The 16042-nt window shown below is 41.0% G+C and overlaps 1 protein-coding gene across 3 annotated transcripts in view; it reads right to left on the reverse strand.

Moving 5' to 3' along the window:
* Positions 1–15215, reverse strand: part of IL12RB2 (interleukin 12 receptor subunit beta 2) — a 34050-nt gene extending 18835 nt beyond the window's left edge. Inside the window, exons 1-8 of one of the 3 annotated variants that reach the window (XM_073357402.1) lie at positions 14896–15215; positions 10566–10656; positions 8648–8863; positions 7491–7605; positions 5834–6009; positions 5399–5541; positions 3882–4026; positions 834–913 (exon numbers count right to left, since the gene is read on the reverse strand). In XM_073357402.1, the coding sequence (XP_073213503.1) occupies positions 834–913; positions 3882–4026; positions 5399–5541; positions 5834–6009; positions 7491–7605; positions 8648–8863; positions 10566–10623 (933 nt within the window). In that variant the 5' untranslated portion in view covers positions 10624–10656; positions 14896–15215. The remainder of the gene's footprint in view (positions 1–833; positions 914–3881; positions 4027–5398; positions 5542–5833; positions 6010–7490; positions 7606–8647; positions 8864–10565; positions 10657–14895) is intronic. The other 2 variants (XM_073357401.1, XM_073357403.1) reach the window with 2 other exon arrangements.
* Positions 15216–16042: the final 827 nt, after the last annotated feature.

Consider the following 16042-nt stretch of genomic DNA (forward strand, 5'->3'; position numbering starts at 1 on the left):
CCATCTTGGCTAATAGTCAGGGCTGCAACCCCATGCTCTGAGTGTCCTAGCCTCTGATTGCCAGAAGCTGGGAGTGGATGATGGAATGGAACATTTGATGATTGTCTGTTCTGTTCATTCCCTCTGAAGCACCTGGCATTGGCCACTGTCGGAAGACTGCATACTGGGCTAGATGGACCACTGGTCTGACCCAGTGTGGACATTCTGATGTTCTTAAATTTTGAAATGCCCCATGAAACTTTCTGCATTTTAGAAGATCCTCAGACTAAGATGATATAAATAACACCACAAAAGATATTTCAAAGTATGTCTCCCCACAGCAGGGATGAGAGTTGAAATGTTGGGGAGGAGGATGAGAACATGGGTATTGTCTCTCCTATCTCTGTGGAAGGAAGAGGGAAGTAGTGATGAAGAGCATTCCTTTTAAAGGAAAGGGGTGGGAAACCCTAGCTGGGACACTTTTACTCCCCTGATCAGGTACTGCTACTCGTACTCCATCCACTGGCAGGAAATGTTGGAACCCCAAAAACTCTTGAGCCAGGAACTGGCTCCTCTTCCTCCTCCCTCTTCACATTCCCCTGCCTGGTGAGTCTTTTGCTGAACTGATCAAAGAGGAGAAGAAAACTCACAGGTAGCTGGATTTCCTCTCCTTCTTGGTCAGTTCCCTTAAGAGAGGCAAGGAGGTAGCGCTCTCTCTCTGCTCTTAGCAGGGGAAGAGCAGCTGTGTTTTTCCTTGCTCTGAGACCTTTCTCTTCAAACACATGGTAAGACACAGTCCCTGCTTCAAACTTAACTATATGCCTTTAAATTCACTTAGATCAGTAAAATCTTACCTTCCAAAAGAGCATGATCTTCTGTGTTTGGGAGTCCATATCCTGCCTTATGTACCAGACATCTAACAACCCACTTGGCACTGGTTGGGGGAGAAAAGATGTGTAGAGTTTATGACTGCACTTTGATACAAATCTGCAAAATGTTGAAAGGTATGAGGGAAAACAAAATTAAACTGAAACAGAAATGTTTTTTAAATTGCACAAAACCATGCAGCCTGGAATTCCTGAAGGGACCCTTTTGAATTTTTCATCTATGTATGGTACTTAGAGTCTAGGGTGAGAGGCAATTTAGAAATGTTTCTAGATGAATGGCAATATAAGTACTACGACAGGTAGGTTATGTTAGTGGTGTGATTAAGTACAAAAAACCCAAGATTCTAGGGCATCCACCCAAACCATAAAACTCAGATACATTCTTAAGACTACATCCTGCCATCACTTGATCTATAATAAAGTGCTAACAAGATCAGCTGCTAATAGTTGCATAACACTTGGAGAGAGTATACCGTTTCAGCACTAAACCAATTAAACTTGTGGTTATGCCACAGCACTCAAGCACTGGATGGTTTTTTATTCTTACTGGCACAACATCTGCAAACTTTTCTGTGACCACTCAAGACAGATCAACAGCTCCATAGATAACATTCTGGTAGGGTTTTTCTTGTACGATTTATATCTATTTGTGACTTACTTTCTTGGTAGAAAGAACACTTGTTCTAAGCTTAATGGGAATATACTGTTTCTTATTATGTTACTGAAAATAATAAATGTTCATAATAATTAGTGGTGTCAAAACTTGCAGTTAGCTCAAAGAAGAAAAATGTTCATGAAAGACCTTTTAAGATTTAGCAGAAATAAGATATCTGATAAGCTTTGGCTAAAGTTTTTAACAAACCCACAGTAGCAAAAATCAAGAAAATTGAGTGTGGAGAATGTCCACCAACTTTTGGTCTATGTGCTCAGGTAGTTCAAAATCAGAAAAGTAGCAAGATAAGAAGAAAACTAGTAAAACAAAAGATACTACAGATTGGTTCTTCAAAACTGATTTCACTAATGTATGCTTAAAGAAAAACACCACAACTCAAATAAGAACAAATTGTTACTAATAACCCTAAAACAAAAGCAAGGAGCTCTTGGACAAATCTGACTGGAATGTGACTGGGACTGCATGCAAGGAGGAGATAAATTCTCAATATAAGCAATGCTAAGAACTGTTGCCCGTGATCACCTGTAAATCTCCCACAACCTTATTAATCTTAGCTAAAGGAGGGAAAAAAGTAGGATTTAGTTCTCCCAATTCTAAGCATTATTAGACAGTGAGAGGGGTTGTTTTTCTTTCTTCAAAGAATCAAAAATGAATTTATCAAACTCAAATATTCCTCCTTCAAGGCTATTTTCACATACATCCTATACAAGGTGCTTGAATGAACAGAAATTTCAGAATGGTGCTTAAATATAACATGTCCCATGGCAGGACCAGACCTGTAGAGACCTGAAAATAAGTAGCTTTTTAAAAAATGCATTATTATATTAAAAGCAGAGCTTTGAATTCTGCACATTAGTTACTTTAGGTAGTAATGTAGCCATTTTGTACCTATGACTTCTCATTCACTACTCCCATTGAGATCAGTTGTAATGAGGCTAGAGCATACTTGTTGATTAGTTTGAGATTCTTATTTCACATTTAGCTGGGAAAAAGACAAAATGCTTCTCCCCGCCCTAACTGAAATCCTAACATTTAACTGAAATACTATAGCAACCCAATGTGCGTACAAAGGGTTACAAGAAGGAAATTGTTAGTGGGGAGAAAAGTTCACACTTCTCTCTTGCATCAGTCAATGCTTCATACAGAAACTGATGCTGTCAATGGTGGTAAATTGCATGAGTCACAGTAAGATCCAGTAGGTTTTATAGTAACTTACAAATATATCAAAGGTATGTGTAAGATCAAAGGAGTTGGTGCCAAATTAACACAACTTTGGGAGACAAACTTCTGAGAAGTCTTCTTCTTTAAGAAGAACTGAAAATCCTGTACTATGTGAATTTCATAGGGGGTAATTTGAAGTCAAGCAAGCAAACACATGACCTGATAGTGAGCATCACACATCTTATATTAAAGCTGGCACAAACTGATTAATACTAATTGTCTTACTATGTGTTCCTGGAAACTGTCACCTATTCCTACAATATGGAATAGTGGCAACATCTCCTGTTCACCTCATACTTTACTGTGTGTTTGTTTGACTGTCAGAACACATGGCCAGATTATGCTCTGTTACAATAGTGTAAGTCTGAAGTGACTCCATTGACTTCTGGATAGAGCTGTTGAGAAATTTTCCAACAGAAAATGCCAATTTGGTTCAATCAAAATGTTCCACAGAAATATGTCAAGTTAGTTGAAACTGACAACAGAAACCAGGCAGGTTTCTAATGGAAGCCTGCCTGGATTTCCTGCCACCATTCTTGGCCTCTTGGAGACCACCTGGTGGGCTGATCGGTAGCTGAGAGCTTGAAAGTCCTGGCTTTCAGGGGTGCAGCTCCTTGGCAACCTCTGCTCTCAGGCTTGTGGCTCATTGGCAGTCCGGGCTCCAAGGGTCCCCAGCTCCAGGGCAGTATGTCAGGCAGACAGCCCCAGAACCAGGGCTTCCAGGTTCTCAGCTCCTCAGCATTCTTAGGAGTCCTGGCTCCTGGGCTCCCTGCCTGTGGGCTCCTGGGCTTCAAGAGCCTTGGAAACATTTCAAAAAGAAAAGCTGAAGTTTTATTTCATCTTGATAATAAACAACGTTTTTGGAATTCCTGTTTTGCAGGAAACTTCAGAAATTTAATTTTTGTTCCATTTCCAAATGAATTATTTTTTCTGACATTTTGGAATTTCCCAATGAACACGAATTTCAGTTTCCGACTAGCTCTACTTTTGAATTTACATGGCCGTAACTGACGATAGAATCTGCCCCACACTTTGCATTTGTTAATATTAAACTGTTCTCAAACAATTTCTAAATACATGTTAAACAATGGATTAATGTGGCAAACTGCATATTTTATTACCTGCTTCTGGAGTCTGTATTCGAAATGTGCTCCAGTCACTCCATATTCCTCTGTTAGGGTGAAATTTGCAGCAAACCTGAAATTCATACTCTGTATGTGGCTTCAGATCATGTAGATTGTATCTTGTAGAATTTAAAGTTTCAACCTTTAATTGCATTAAATGTAAAGCATATGTAATGTTAAAACTTAAGAGGAAATAAAGGTTGAATGAAGTAATGCTATGAATTATGGATAATTTCTATTCTGCTTGAAGCCTGTACTTTTACCCAGGGTTTTCAGAACCCAAAGCAGTGGTAACTTAATGGGTTTTTTTCGGTGGTGTCAGGAATAAATCAATGGGGATAGCTCCTCCGTTTGAAAAGTAATTGGTACAAACAAGAGTGCTTTTACCTAAAACTACCTTTTTTTTTAATTAGGTCTTAATATATACTGTTCCGAGTACCCCAAGCCCAGTTACCCAAAGTCTGAGATGATCACCAGTCAGACTTCCGGGAGCCCTTCTTCTGTCTGATTGGGAGTTTAGGTGTCAGCTCCTTGCCTGAAGACAAGTTTCCTTGAACTTCTCCAAGGCGTATTATTTTGTCTAACATTTTATAGCTAACTTAAATAAAGCACATAACTCATAGTGACTCCTAGTGTGTCACCATAGTAACTCCTGATGGCTCACTAATTTTCTAGTTTTAGCAAACTGCTCATTACTGTAGTACTGTCAAGTTCTGGGGTTACTCACTGAAATATGAATTTGGGAGTTACAACTATCCTCACGTAGCAAAAAATAAAATAAAATACAATGCTTAAAACCAATGGCAAACTAATTCAGTGCAACCCTGAATAACCTTTTCAAAAAGAAAAGTGTAATGAATATTTTGGCTTACAGTTTTCCTACAAAATTCTATAGTTAATAACCTGAAGATAACAAACTCTTCCATTGTTCACAAATTCTGTTCTCAATACTTTATATGATTTGTACTTTTTAAAAAAACCCTAATGTTTATTTGAGGTCCAACTTGGATCCTGTTAAAGTAAAAGGAAAAACTTCTATTGACTTCAATAGGAGTTGGATGAAGCCCTTCTTCAGCTTAACAAGGGTTGTAGTTTATATCTTGTAACTCTGAAAGCATAATTAAAAAATTTCTGACTTTTGTTGAGGTGTAGCAAGTTACTTAATATATGTCTGAACACAGGGCTATGTCAGACATGAGGGCCCTGATCCTGAAAAGATACAAATAAATATTTGACTTCACTGGGGCTATTCATATGCATAAAATTAAGTACATGAATACGCCCTTGCAGGATTAGGGCCTCACATGCAGAAAACTTCAGACCAAAGATGGTGTTTATGATGGATGTTTAATTTAAAGTTAATAATTTCTGATATGGATTATTGCATTATCCTAAATATGGTGCCAACAAGAAGAGATGCAAATCTGAAGAAATAAAACCTGGTAAAAATAATTAAACAAAACCAAACATCAATGACCAGCTTTTTTTTTTTTCTTTCTTGAAAGAATTATTACCATATTCCAGGAGTGACTGTTAACCGGTCGATATCTTAGTCGAAAGCTTTGTGTCTGTTGTTGATCCTGCCACAAGACAGTGCAATTTGTTTCAGAAACGTTGTCAAATTTCACTAAAATATCTGTTGGAGAATGAGGTTTCACTAAAGCAAAGACCCCCCCCCCAAAAAAAAAGCCAGTTAGATATGCAATGTGATTAGAAATAGTTGTGTAAGATATGATGGAATATAAATTTCCAGGAAATTTACACTGGGTCGCTTGCTTGTTTATTCATTTATTTAGATTGCTGTTACTTTACAATAAGAGCCCCCATCCAAAGCTCTGGGTGCCTTTGGCAACCTTTTGAAATTGATTCACTAAGGCATATATTGGTATATTCAACCTCTTCTTACCAGCTCCCTAGATCTGCTCATTTAAGAGACAAGTAACACTTACCTATGTCTATCAACATGAATGCAAAGGGTAGGGAAGAAGCATTTCCTAGTCTATTTGAGGCAGCAACCACAGCTGTATAATTGGATTCAAAATTCAACTTGGTCAGATTCAGTGAGCCGTATTTAGGATTCATACTTTCTTCTGCAAAACTTAAGCATTCTGTCTCATTTGTTAGCCTAGAACAAAAGATAAACCTGTGATTAAAATCTTCAACACACACTCTGTGGGCCAAATCCTCAGATGATGTATACTGTAGTTTCAACTGAGTCATACTGGATTATGTCAGCTGAGAATCTGGCCCTAAAGTTCTTCTTTGAACAACAAAATATTATTAATATGGGGTTGTACTGTTCAATTGCTGGGCAGTTCTGCTTGAAAACAGATGGCACGGTCTATACATGACGTAGCATTTATCTGTAGCTTCTAAAATGCCTAAAATATCATCAAAGCAATGGAAGGTTTTAAAGTAAACAAAATTATACCAAGATGATAGCACAGGGCCCATGGTGTACTTTTAAAACAAAATTATTTCAAAAACTATACATTTCTTGCAGCTTAGAAGGAATCCAGGATAGGTTACTCTTGTAACGATGGGGATAGCAACCTACCTCGTATTTCTTTACAACAGTGAGATACACGCTTTCCTCCTAGTCTATAATCTACTTGTATACCCTCTTATCAGATTAGAGACTTGAAAGCAGGTTTCCATTATTTATACAAGCACCATTGCTATTATGGCAAAGAGCACAGCATGATAGGTGCTCTAGGAGGACAAAATGCCTTGTTGGTGTCCAAAGCCTGGTTGGGCAGCAGCTGAGCCTGTCCAGCTGGGCTGTAAAGGATGATATGAATACACCCCAACTCCATCGCAGATTTGGTACAGCCACTTGGGTGGGAGGAGAGTTTCTGTTAAGGAGTTTCCCACCTCCCGTGCATTTTGACTCCCTAAACGATCTAGTTCTCTTCCTTTCACATACCAAGGTAGCCTGTGTGGGCTGAGAACAAGCTCCCTAGGTCTCCACAGCAGGATATAGGGATATAGGAATATAGGTATTCCCTCAATAGGATCAGAGGAGAAAGTTCCCTCCGGTCCCTGTGTTTGAGCAGCAAGTTTGGGGAATATATTTCAGAGCAATGGCCACTTTCCATTTCCCTAGCAGAGTTCCATGGCAGAGATACAAGCTATAGGTCTCTTAGTAAAAGTAATTTCAGCTCATGCCATAACTGAGCAGAGAAGAACCTGCCCTGGACATATATTAGGACACTGGATAGTTTGAGAACATTCCCTAGGAAGGGGCAAGCTTAAGCAGCTGTTTTAATACCAGTTCCGGTATTAAACATCCAGTTTCAAGGGGGAAGCATGTCTAGAAATGGGGTATAGTCCCTGCACCTGCCTAGCCCAGAAGGTGCTGAGGTAATGTGGTGCTGCATCTGCAGGGAAAATGTGAGCTGAATAGGCTCCTTATGCAACTAGACTCACTTTCATGAACTTGAGTCATATACTGTCTCCATTGTGCTTTTCCCCAAATGGTTTAAACATAAGACAACTGACTTTTTTGGGGCCTTAATAAAAAGAAATAGGCCTGCCAGAAATAGTAAGTTTTCAAGCTATTATTCAACTGTAGGTTTAAAAGAACCTTGTCCATCAGTTACTTACTGTACCACATAGGTAGTTTCTATGTGAGTAAGTCTTCCTTTATCCCAAGTGCAAGTAAGGTTCCCATCTCTTCCATACAGAATACAGGATACATTTCCTGGCTGGTCTGGAGGATCTGAACAGACACTCTTGTCAATATTTGAGGTAAACACTGGTAACAGAGGTAATAAGAAACCCTCTTTGACACAGTCTTGAGTTTTGTTTTGTTGCCTTTGTTTTTAAAAACAAAGAATTTGGGGTTCAGGCTGTCTTTTTACCTAGCTCTTTTATGGGAGACTGGCTTTTTACTTACTTAGAAGAACAAATTAAAGCCTTGATTTCTACAAGCTGTTTTGCATGGGCTGACCACTGTGCGGAGCCCCAGTGAAGACAATGGGATTCCACATAGATGCAGGGGCCTCAATTTGCACAGCCTGGATAGGATTGGGGCCCAAAAGCCTGCCTACAGCAACTGACAACTGCTCTTCAAAAGCTTTCTTTCCCCATGAGACAAAAGAGATGCAACCCCAACCCACTTCAGGAGTATTAGCTCCCATAGGCTACTAGAAACTCTGTGGGATTCCCATTTCACAGTTTCTTATTCACAATAGGATTCATAAGGAACTACTGGGAGTTTGTGCCCTGAATCACAAATCTTGGGGATCCACTGGATCCATCAATGCCGAGACCCTATGTCTGCATTTTGGGGAACCCTGCACCCTCCAATGGAGGAATCTGTTGGGGATTTTTCCATCTACCACTGCCTTGGAATCTTTTGTCCCCATCACACTAAAAGGGGCATTCCACTGAGGAGGGTGGGAGAGGCACAAACATTAATAAAGCCTCATGTAGTATTTTACAAAGGGGGAAGGGTCAATGTGTATACAGTGGGCTGGTGATACATATGTCCAACCCCTTCCCAAAGTAAAGCATATTATACTACAATGGTGAATGCCCACATATGCATGGGGGGAGATCAGTGTATGGAGGACCCCGAGGCACAATCTGGCCCAGATTAAATAATTAACTAACTCTGACTGTAATAACCTATCCATCACCCAATGGACTCACTAAAGTAGTTATCCCACTACCACTTTATGATGTGCTTCTCAGAGGTACATCACAGCTGATATCCTAAGAAGTGTTAGAATAAGAAATAGGAAATGGCTTCTCCTTACTTCCAACATAGATGTCAATTCCACAGATGATTTTTCCATTCGATTTACATTTGCAACTAAATGTGTGTCTTCCATATGCAAGGACTATTTCAGACTTATTGAAAATTAGCTCCTTGCATTGTTCACCCTGTTTTAGCTGGCATGAGAGGGTAATGTTTGATCCAGGAAGGACTACAGAATCTGTGCTAGCGATCATGTCTCCTCTTTTGCAATTTTCTACAATACAATGGGAAAAACAAACAGTATAAATACTCACATGATCCCTTCTTAAGAGTGTGCAAAGCCTTTTGTTTGAAATTTCCTAGAAATGTATCAGTATTTATTGCAAACATTTATAAAAGGGGTGAAAATCAGTGCAAAAAATTAACTTCAGTTTTTGGGTAAATATCAGGGTTAATACTGGGGGACAGGAGGACAGGGGGAAAAATAGCAACAGATTACTGAGCTGCCGTCTCTCTTTCCACAGTGGGGAGCTGGGTCCAGGGAATTCTGTCACTTTTCTTTTTAAGGACTTGGGATGCATTTGTATGCACGTGCATCCTTCACTACATTGCTTTATTTTAACAGACAGCATCATATTTATACTTAGACTAATTTATACATTTATAATTTACACATCTATCTAATGTAATGTATTGGATTTTTTTTTACCATAATCAGTATTTTCATGTAAAGTGGTCTAAAATTTGTGTAAAAGTTGTTGTTTTTCAAAACAAACAAACCAACCCAAGTAATAGCTTTTCTAAAACTTCAGAATTTTTGGAAAAAAATCAGTTATAAACTGAAAAAGAAGGGCCTTAAGTATAGGGTATTTTACAAAGCGAAGGAGAATCCTCCACCATAATCCAGTTTATGATTTGTGCATGGCACTAAATTTTCATTGATTTAAGGGACATCATGAATGAAAGCCAACCTACTTTCTTACTGAAAAAAGTACAATCCAAGGAGCCACCTGATAGCCGAACTTTATTTATCTTCTAACAAAAAACACTATGCATATTGGTGAAATAGCAGCAATCATGCCCCTACTGAGGTGAATGGTAAACCTCCCTCTGAATTCCATGGAAGATATCCCTTATTTTCCTTTTCATAGTTCCTGTGTAGATGTAAGGATAGGAAGGTGTAACACCCAATTCAAACAGATGTGCATATACATTTGATGTCGCTCAGTGGCCCTTCAGGCTACCCTTTGAATCAATACAAATCTAAAAGAAAAAGGAAACTAAACATTTTATAAAAAACTGATATGGGCAGTGGAAAATGATGGAGCAGAATTGCTATTTATTTGTTAACGTAGTCAGCTTGGCCTATTTGGAAATGGATTGTATGAAAGATGTGCCTCTCAGGTAACCAACAGCAAACCTCTATCTTTAAATAAATAAGTAACTTACAAGCAGTTATTTCCTGTAGTAGCCTTGAATTCACACATCAAACAGAAGTGAAACTTTGATTATATGCAGTATAAACAAATGAAAGTGAGTCGCCAATGGTTGCATGTATTGGTTCTTATCTTGTGCACCATTTGGTTCTGAAAAGTACATTCAATAAACACCAGGCCTGATCCTCCAATGCCTTGCACTTTGTAGGGTTGCTTATAGTTGTGCACCGTGGGTGTAAAATGCTGCCAAATCAGAACAGTAGTGTCATACATCCTCTATGACCAGGTGTAAGTGACAAGGCGGAAGGCAACAGAGAATCACATCCACTACTCTTAATAGCGTTATCCAATTACCTGAAAATGAATTTTTTTTACAAGAAAACAACCCAGCCAGGCATCGAAGTTACAATAGTGTGACCCTCTGGAACTAAGATATAAGGAAGGTATTTTCCAACAAAGCACTCAAAGACTGAAGGAGAAACAAATTAAACTGTTCAAGATTTTCTAAGCGAAGTTTCTGTTTAGAAATCAAACACTTACCTGTTACTGCTTGTACTAAACACCAAATTGCCAAATGCACAAGCCATGTGGAGAACATTTTGCTCTCTAAAGTGAAATAAATTTCTTTTCCCTGTTTTAAAAAATAAAAAACATTTTAAAATACTCCTTTTGTTACAACATCTGCAACTTAGAGCATACAAAGATGCTTGTTGCAATATTTAACACAAAAATAATCCTTTCACATTCAGATAAATTGTGGCTTACTGGGGGCATTGACTAGAGAGCTTATTGACTGCTTCTGGCAGACACTCTATCCATGGGAACATATGGACTAAGTGTGCCTCCTTCCACAGCACTTTAAAAGGATATAGCATATGCTTTTCCCACCCCACCCCAATAGCCCGTCTTTATCAGCCCACCAGTCTAAAAAGGCTATGTGGAGGTTAGCACCACTGCAAGTGCTAGCCATTGTAGTGTTTTATGGTTAGGAACCACAAAGACAGACTGTGACTAGCCCCTGTGCAAAGCAGGTGTAAGGGTCCCTGTTCACATCTTGCTCTCCTCCCCTTTCTTCCACTTCTTTGTATATCTGAGCAGGATTAGTCATCCAGAACTTCTTAAGGGTGACATTCCCCAGCTCCCTGGAGTTCCACCATATTTTAGTCCTTGCATAGCTACAAGGAAGAAGACCTGCCAGGTAGGGACACTCTGCAACCCTTGTGTGCTACAGAGTTAAACTCTGCAATTTTGCTCTGTAGGAGCCCAGGGGAGAAGGAGTTAGGGGACAGGACAAGCAAATGGTGAGAAGAGAACAGTAAGTGGTTTTGCGAACTGGATGATCCACTGGCTAGAAAGCCACGGGAGGGGGGACTGGGAAGGGCACAGTGTTTGCCGCCACTCTTCAAAGTCTGTGTTCTGACTTTTCTTGGTTGACCCAAGATATTGCCCTGAAGTGAGTGAGTGCTTGTGGAAAGGACCAGAATGCTGTCTTCTATACACAGAACAGGTAGGAGAGGCAGTGAAAGCTTCCAGGTTAATGAAGTCCAAACTCCTCCAGGGATTAGGGCATAGTCCAGCCTCACTACTGAGAAAGCCACTATGGGAAGTGTTATTCCAGCATGAGGAAATTAGTTCAACCTTGCCACATTCAAAAGATAGGTTATACGTCAAAGGCTCTATGTTCTCCTAGGAATCAGTCTTGCTGACTCCAAGAAAATCATGGATCAGGCCCTACACAATCATGAATTTTTTAAACATAGAAGTGGGGTGGTTCTTATTTGCCTTCTGGCTTTTGAGCCTTTAGGGTTGCCAATTTTGGTTGATGTAGTCCTGGAGATTTCATCACATGTCATAATCTTTAATTAAAGATTAATCTTTAATTCCTGGAGATAACAGGCCAATGCTGGATGGTTGGCAACCCTACATGAGGGCCATACACAATTTTTTTTTAATGAAACCTGAGATTCTCACAATCATGTGATTCAAGGATCTAGAACTTTACAAAAAACACCAAACAATGCAAGACTTGTAATAAAATTGTGGAAGTTGGCAATACCACAATTCTTTGATCCATCCACTTCCACAAAATGAAAGGCAGCACTCATGATAAAAACACTGCTGACTTTTAAACCATTAGTTAAAGTCTACCATACAATAAACAAATGCCCAGGCAGATGTAGTGGAGGCAAACACTCTTTTTAAAGACAGATTTCAGAGTAACAGCCGTGTTAGTCTGTCTTTGCAAAAAGAAAAGGAGTACTTGTGGCACCTTAGGCTGTACCTCACGAAAGCTCATGCTCAAATAAATTGGTTAGTCTCTAAGGTGCCACAAGTACTCTTTTTAAAACTAAAAGAGATTTAAGCTTCAAGCTTCCAAAGGATTTATTTATTTATTTATTTATTTATTTTATTCTAAATAATATCTGTCTCCAACTGCAAACCTATACTAGTTCTGGTCACAACAAACAATTTTAAAACATAGATGATGTTGAAGTGTTTGAACTTTATATATTGGAGGAGTGAAGGTATATCAGGCATGTTGCAGCAGAGTGAATCTATTATGACTCTTATTGTTTGACATTTTGTAATGAAAATACTTCTATTGAAACATTTTCATGATTTAATTCTTTACTTTAAAGTATTTGTGCTGTTAAAGCTCTGAAAATCCTGACCCCTTTTCATGACATTTTGGGGGACAAGCCTGAGACATTGTTCTGGAAAATCCAGTCTTTGCTAATCTATTTTTACATTAATATGAAGTTTATTTTCCAGGCTTTTGGGGGGAGGAAAGCGGGTTTAGGCAAAGAAATGTGAACTATTTCCTTTTTTGAGAGTTATCTGAGGATGAAAGACAGAGGGGAGTTGATATGTGGTGGTTTATGAAATATGTAAGATTTTCAAAAATTACAAAGACTATCTTTTTAAATCTGTAATTATAAGTCCTTCAAACTGAAATCTTAAGTCTCACGTAAAATTCCTCAGCCTCTGCCAAACTTTACTTACAGCAGTCACTGAAATCATCAGCTACCATACTGATGAGCAATCAGAGCACTAATGTGATTCAAGTAAATGGGGTGTTTTCCAATAAACTGAAATTGCCCAGTAACTGTAAACATCCTTCAGACAGCTTGCTTTATGACAGCAAAACCATAGCCATAGTACTGAGTCAACATGCCAACAACGCATCTATTCATATCCTTCTTTGGAGAGTTGCTTATTGCATAAGTTCTAGACAATGAAACCACTATAAAATGAACTGCCCAAGTCACATACGCAAAATTCATACAGCATAAAATGTAAGAGCAAATATCAAAGGAGATCGGAGGTAACTTCAAACTTTCTTTTTTAAAAAAACAATAACCTTTAAGATTCTACATCAGGAAGGGGAAATTTTGCCACCTGTACCCAGACTGAATAAAAGATAACTGAGGTTCTCTTTAAGCTTGTGAGGTAGCAGACCTATGAAGAAAAAGTAAAAGGTACCCCGTGTTTATGCATGCTTACAACTATGAAGTCTACATGATATGCAGAAGTGCTGATGACTGTGAATTCTGTGTCCATGAAAGTATTACAATTGTGTTAAAGTAACTGATCTACTAATTTTTACTTCTTAAATAGTTTGTGAAGTATATCCTTCACAAAGGCTTTGCAGTTCACCTTTAAGTCTCATGGTTCTCATTCCAAGAGCGAAGAAATTCAGAGTTCAGGCAGAAACTTCATTCTAAGCAGGATATACTGCCATTGATAGGAACATTTGAAATGTCTTTCTAATGATAGCATGATTTCTGACAGTGCATTACCTTACATGCATTACAGCAAATGCAGTATGACAGATCACATACTATTTAGGGATCATGAATACTATACTAATAAATCTAATATCTGTTTTTATGCACCATTACACCACCAACAAAATACCTGTAACTTACTTAACACAATCATATGGTCTTGGGGGGGGGCGTGGGGGGACCCTCCAACTTTTTTTTTTGAAGGTGGGGCTTTTATTCAAAATATTACATTTTTATAGTTTTCATTTGGATTATTGACAACGGAACCCATTACCCTATACCCAGGGTATAGTGTGAATCCAATAATAAGAAACCATTCCATGGTAATATGGATTTTTATATTTAGCGATAGTTATGCAAAGGCTCTTTAGGGTGGGGATGGTCTCTTTGTTCTCTGTTTTGTACAGTACCTAGCACACTGGGGTCTTGGTCCGTGCCTACAGTTCGTAGGTGCAATGGTAATACAAATAATAAATGTATAAAATATTTAACCATTAATATGGTTACTTTGGGCTTCATCCTCCTATTGAAATCAACGGCACAGCTCCTGTTGGCTTCAATGGGAGCTGGACTGGACCCATTAGATAATAGAAATATCTTAATTTCCATTCCTATGCATAAATGGCTTGCAAAATGTATTTTAAAAATGCATATTTGAATTGTGGAAGTATCCAATATGCATTGATATAACAATAAATGCAATTGTAACATAAAAAGGCAGGATGTCCTGCCTTAATAACAGAAGTAAGTATTGAATCGCTAATAATAGCGTTTAGCCAGGTGTAGTGTCAGTACTTAGGAATATTCCTAACATTGTCTCCTAAAAGGCGTAATGACATCAGACATTCTCAGCCTGGAGTAAGAGTCTCAAAAACGTTTGTGAGCACTTTCTCAGGGATAAATATATTTGAACGCATGGCCTGCAGTTTATCGTTCAGGATAGTCTTTCCTCCTTCCCAAAAGCTTGTCTCAACTAACTTGAAAACAGGATGCTGATCCAGCAGGGCCTTTTCCATCTCTAACTTCTGTGGGCAAGATACTCCTCTCTCTGTCCTTTTATTCTGATCACAGAATAGACTTGCCTGGTTTCACTGATGTGGCTCCAGTCACCAGGGAAGAGCTCCTGAGGTACCCAAGAAAGGCTGGCTCCATCTCCACCACTGACCCACCATGACACGTCCCTTCCAGCGTGTCTCCACAGCGGGCTTCAGGGGGCGCAGCTTTCCTGCTCAGAGGGAATTTGGAAAGGGGGGGGGGCAAAGTCTGACCCTGCATGAGACTCCCTCAAAGCCCAGCCTGTGGGGCCCGGCGCTGAGCTGCTCCCCTCACCCCCAAGCCCCAAAAGGAGCCCCCTGTGCCCTGGTTGCAGTGAGCTGAGTTGAGGTGAGGGGGACAGGACCGCTCCCTCCAGGAGGGGACCCTTGCCCAGGGAAGAGGCTGGAAACTCCCCCCACCCCGTTCTTGGCGGGCCGCGCTGCCCCCGCCCCCCGCCTCTCCCCTCACAGCCCGGGGGCCACTCACCCCCCCAGCAGCGCCAGCCGGGCTCCGCGCTTTCGCCGCCCCGCGGAGCCGCGCACACGCGTGCGCCGCGCAGCACCAGCCGGGCGAGGACAGCGCTCCTTGCCCTCCCCCGGCGCCCGCCCCGCCCCGCCCCGCCGGCCTTTCCGGCTCGCGGCCTGGCCCCGGGGCCGAGCGGCGCTGCTGGCGGCGGCTCTCCGCGGGCGCGCAGCCCTCGAGCGCTGGGGGAAGTGCCGGGCTGGGGCAGGGCTCAGCCCTCCGCGTGAGCCGGGCTCCTCCGGCGGCCTGCCCGGGTCGTGGGCAAACCGGGCCGCGGGGGGCACCGGGGGAGCTCGCTGCTGCGGAACCCCCCGCGGCGCCTCTCTGCCCCTGTAGGCGCCGGCGCCCCGGCCCCGGGCAGGGCTGGCCGCAGGGCGGGAGGCGGGGGAGAGAGCCAGGTTTGTCGGGGGCGGGGATAGCGTTGAGCATACTCAGAGCGGTGGCAGCTGGTGAGAGGCGCTGGGTACCACCATGAGCCCCCCCGGCCCCGCCCCGCGTCAACTAAAGGAGCCACTGGGCAGAGCTCAGGGGTGCAGGTGCTGGAACTAGGGGTGCGGCGGCACCCCCTGGTTTGAAGCGATTTGCCTCATATTCATGGTTCAGGGTTTGGTTCAGTGGCTCTCAGCACCCCTCCCCCCTCCACGCACACACACACTATACAAATTGTTCCAG

Source organism: Lepidochelys kempii, chromosome 8, assembly GCF_965140265.1.
Source record: "Lepidochelys kempii isolate rLepKem1 chromosome 8, rLepKem1.hap2, whole genome shotgun sequence".
NCBI classification, from domain to species: domain Eukaryota; kingdom Metazoa; phylum Chordata; order Testudines; family Cheloniidae; genus Lepidochelys; species Lepidochelys kempii.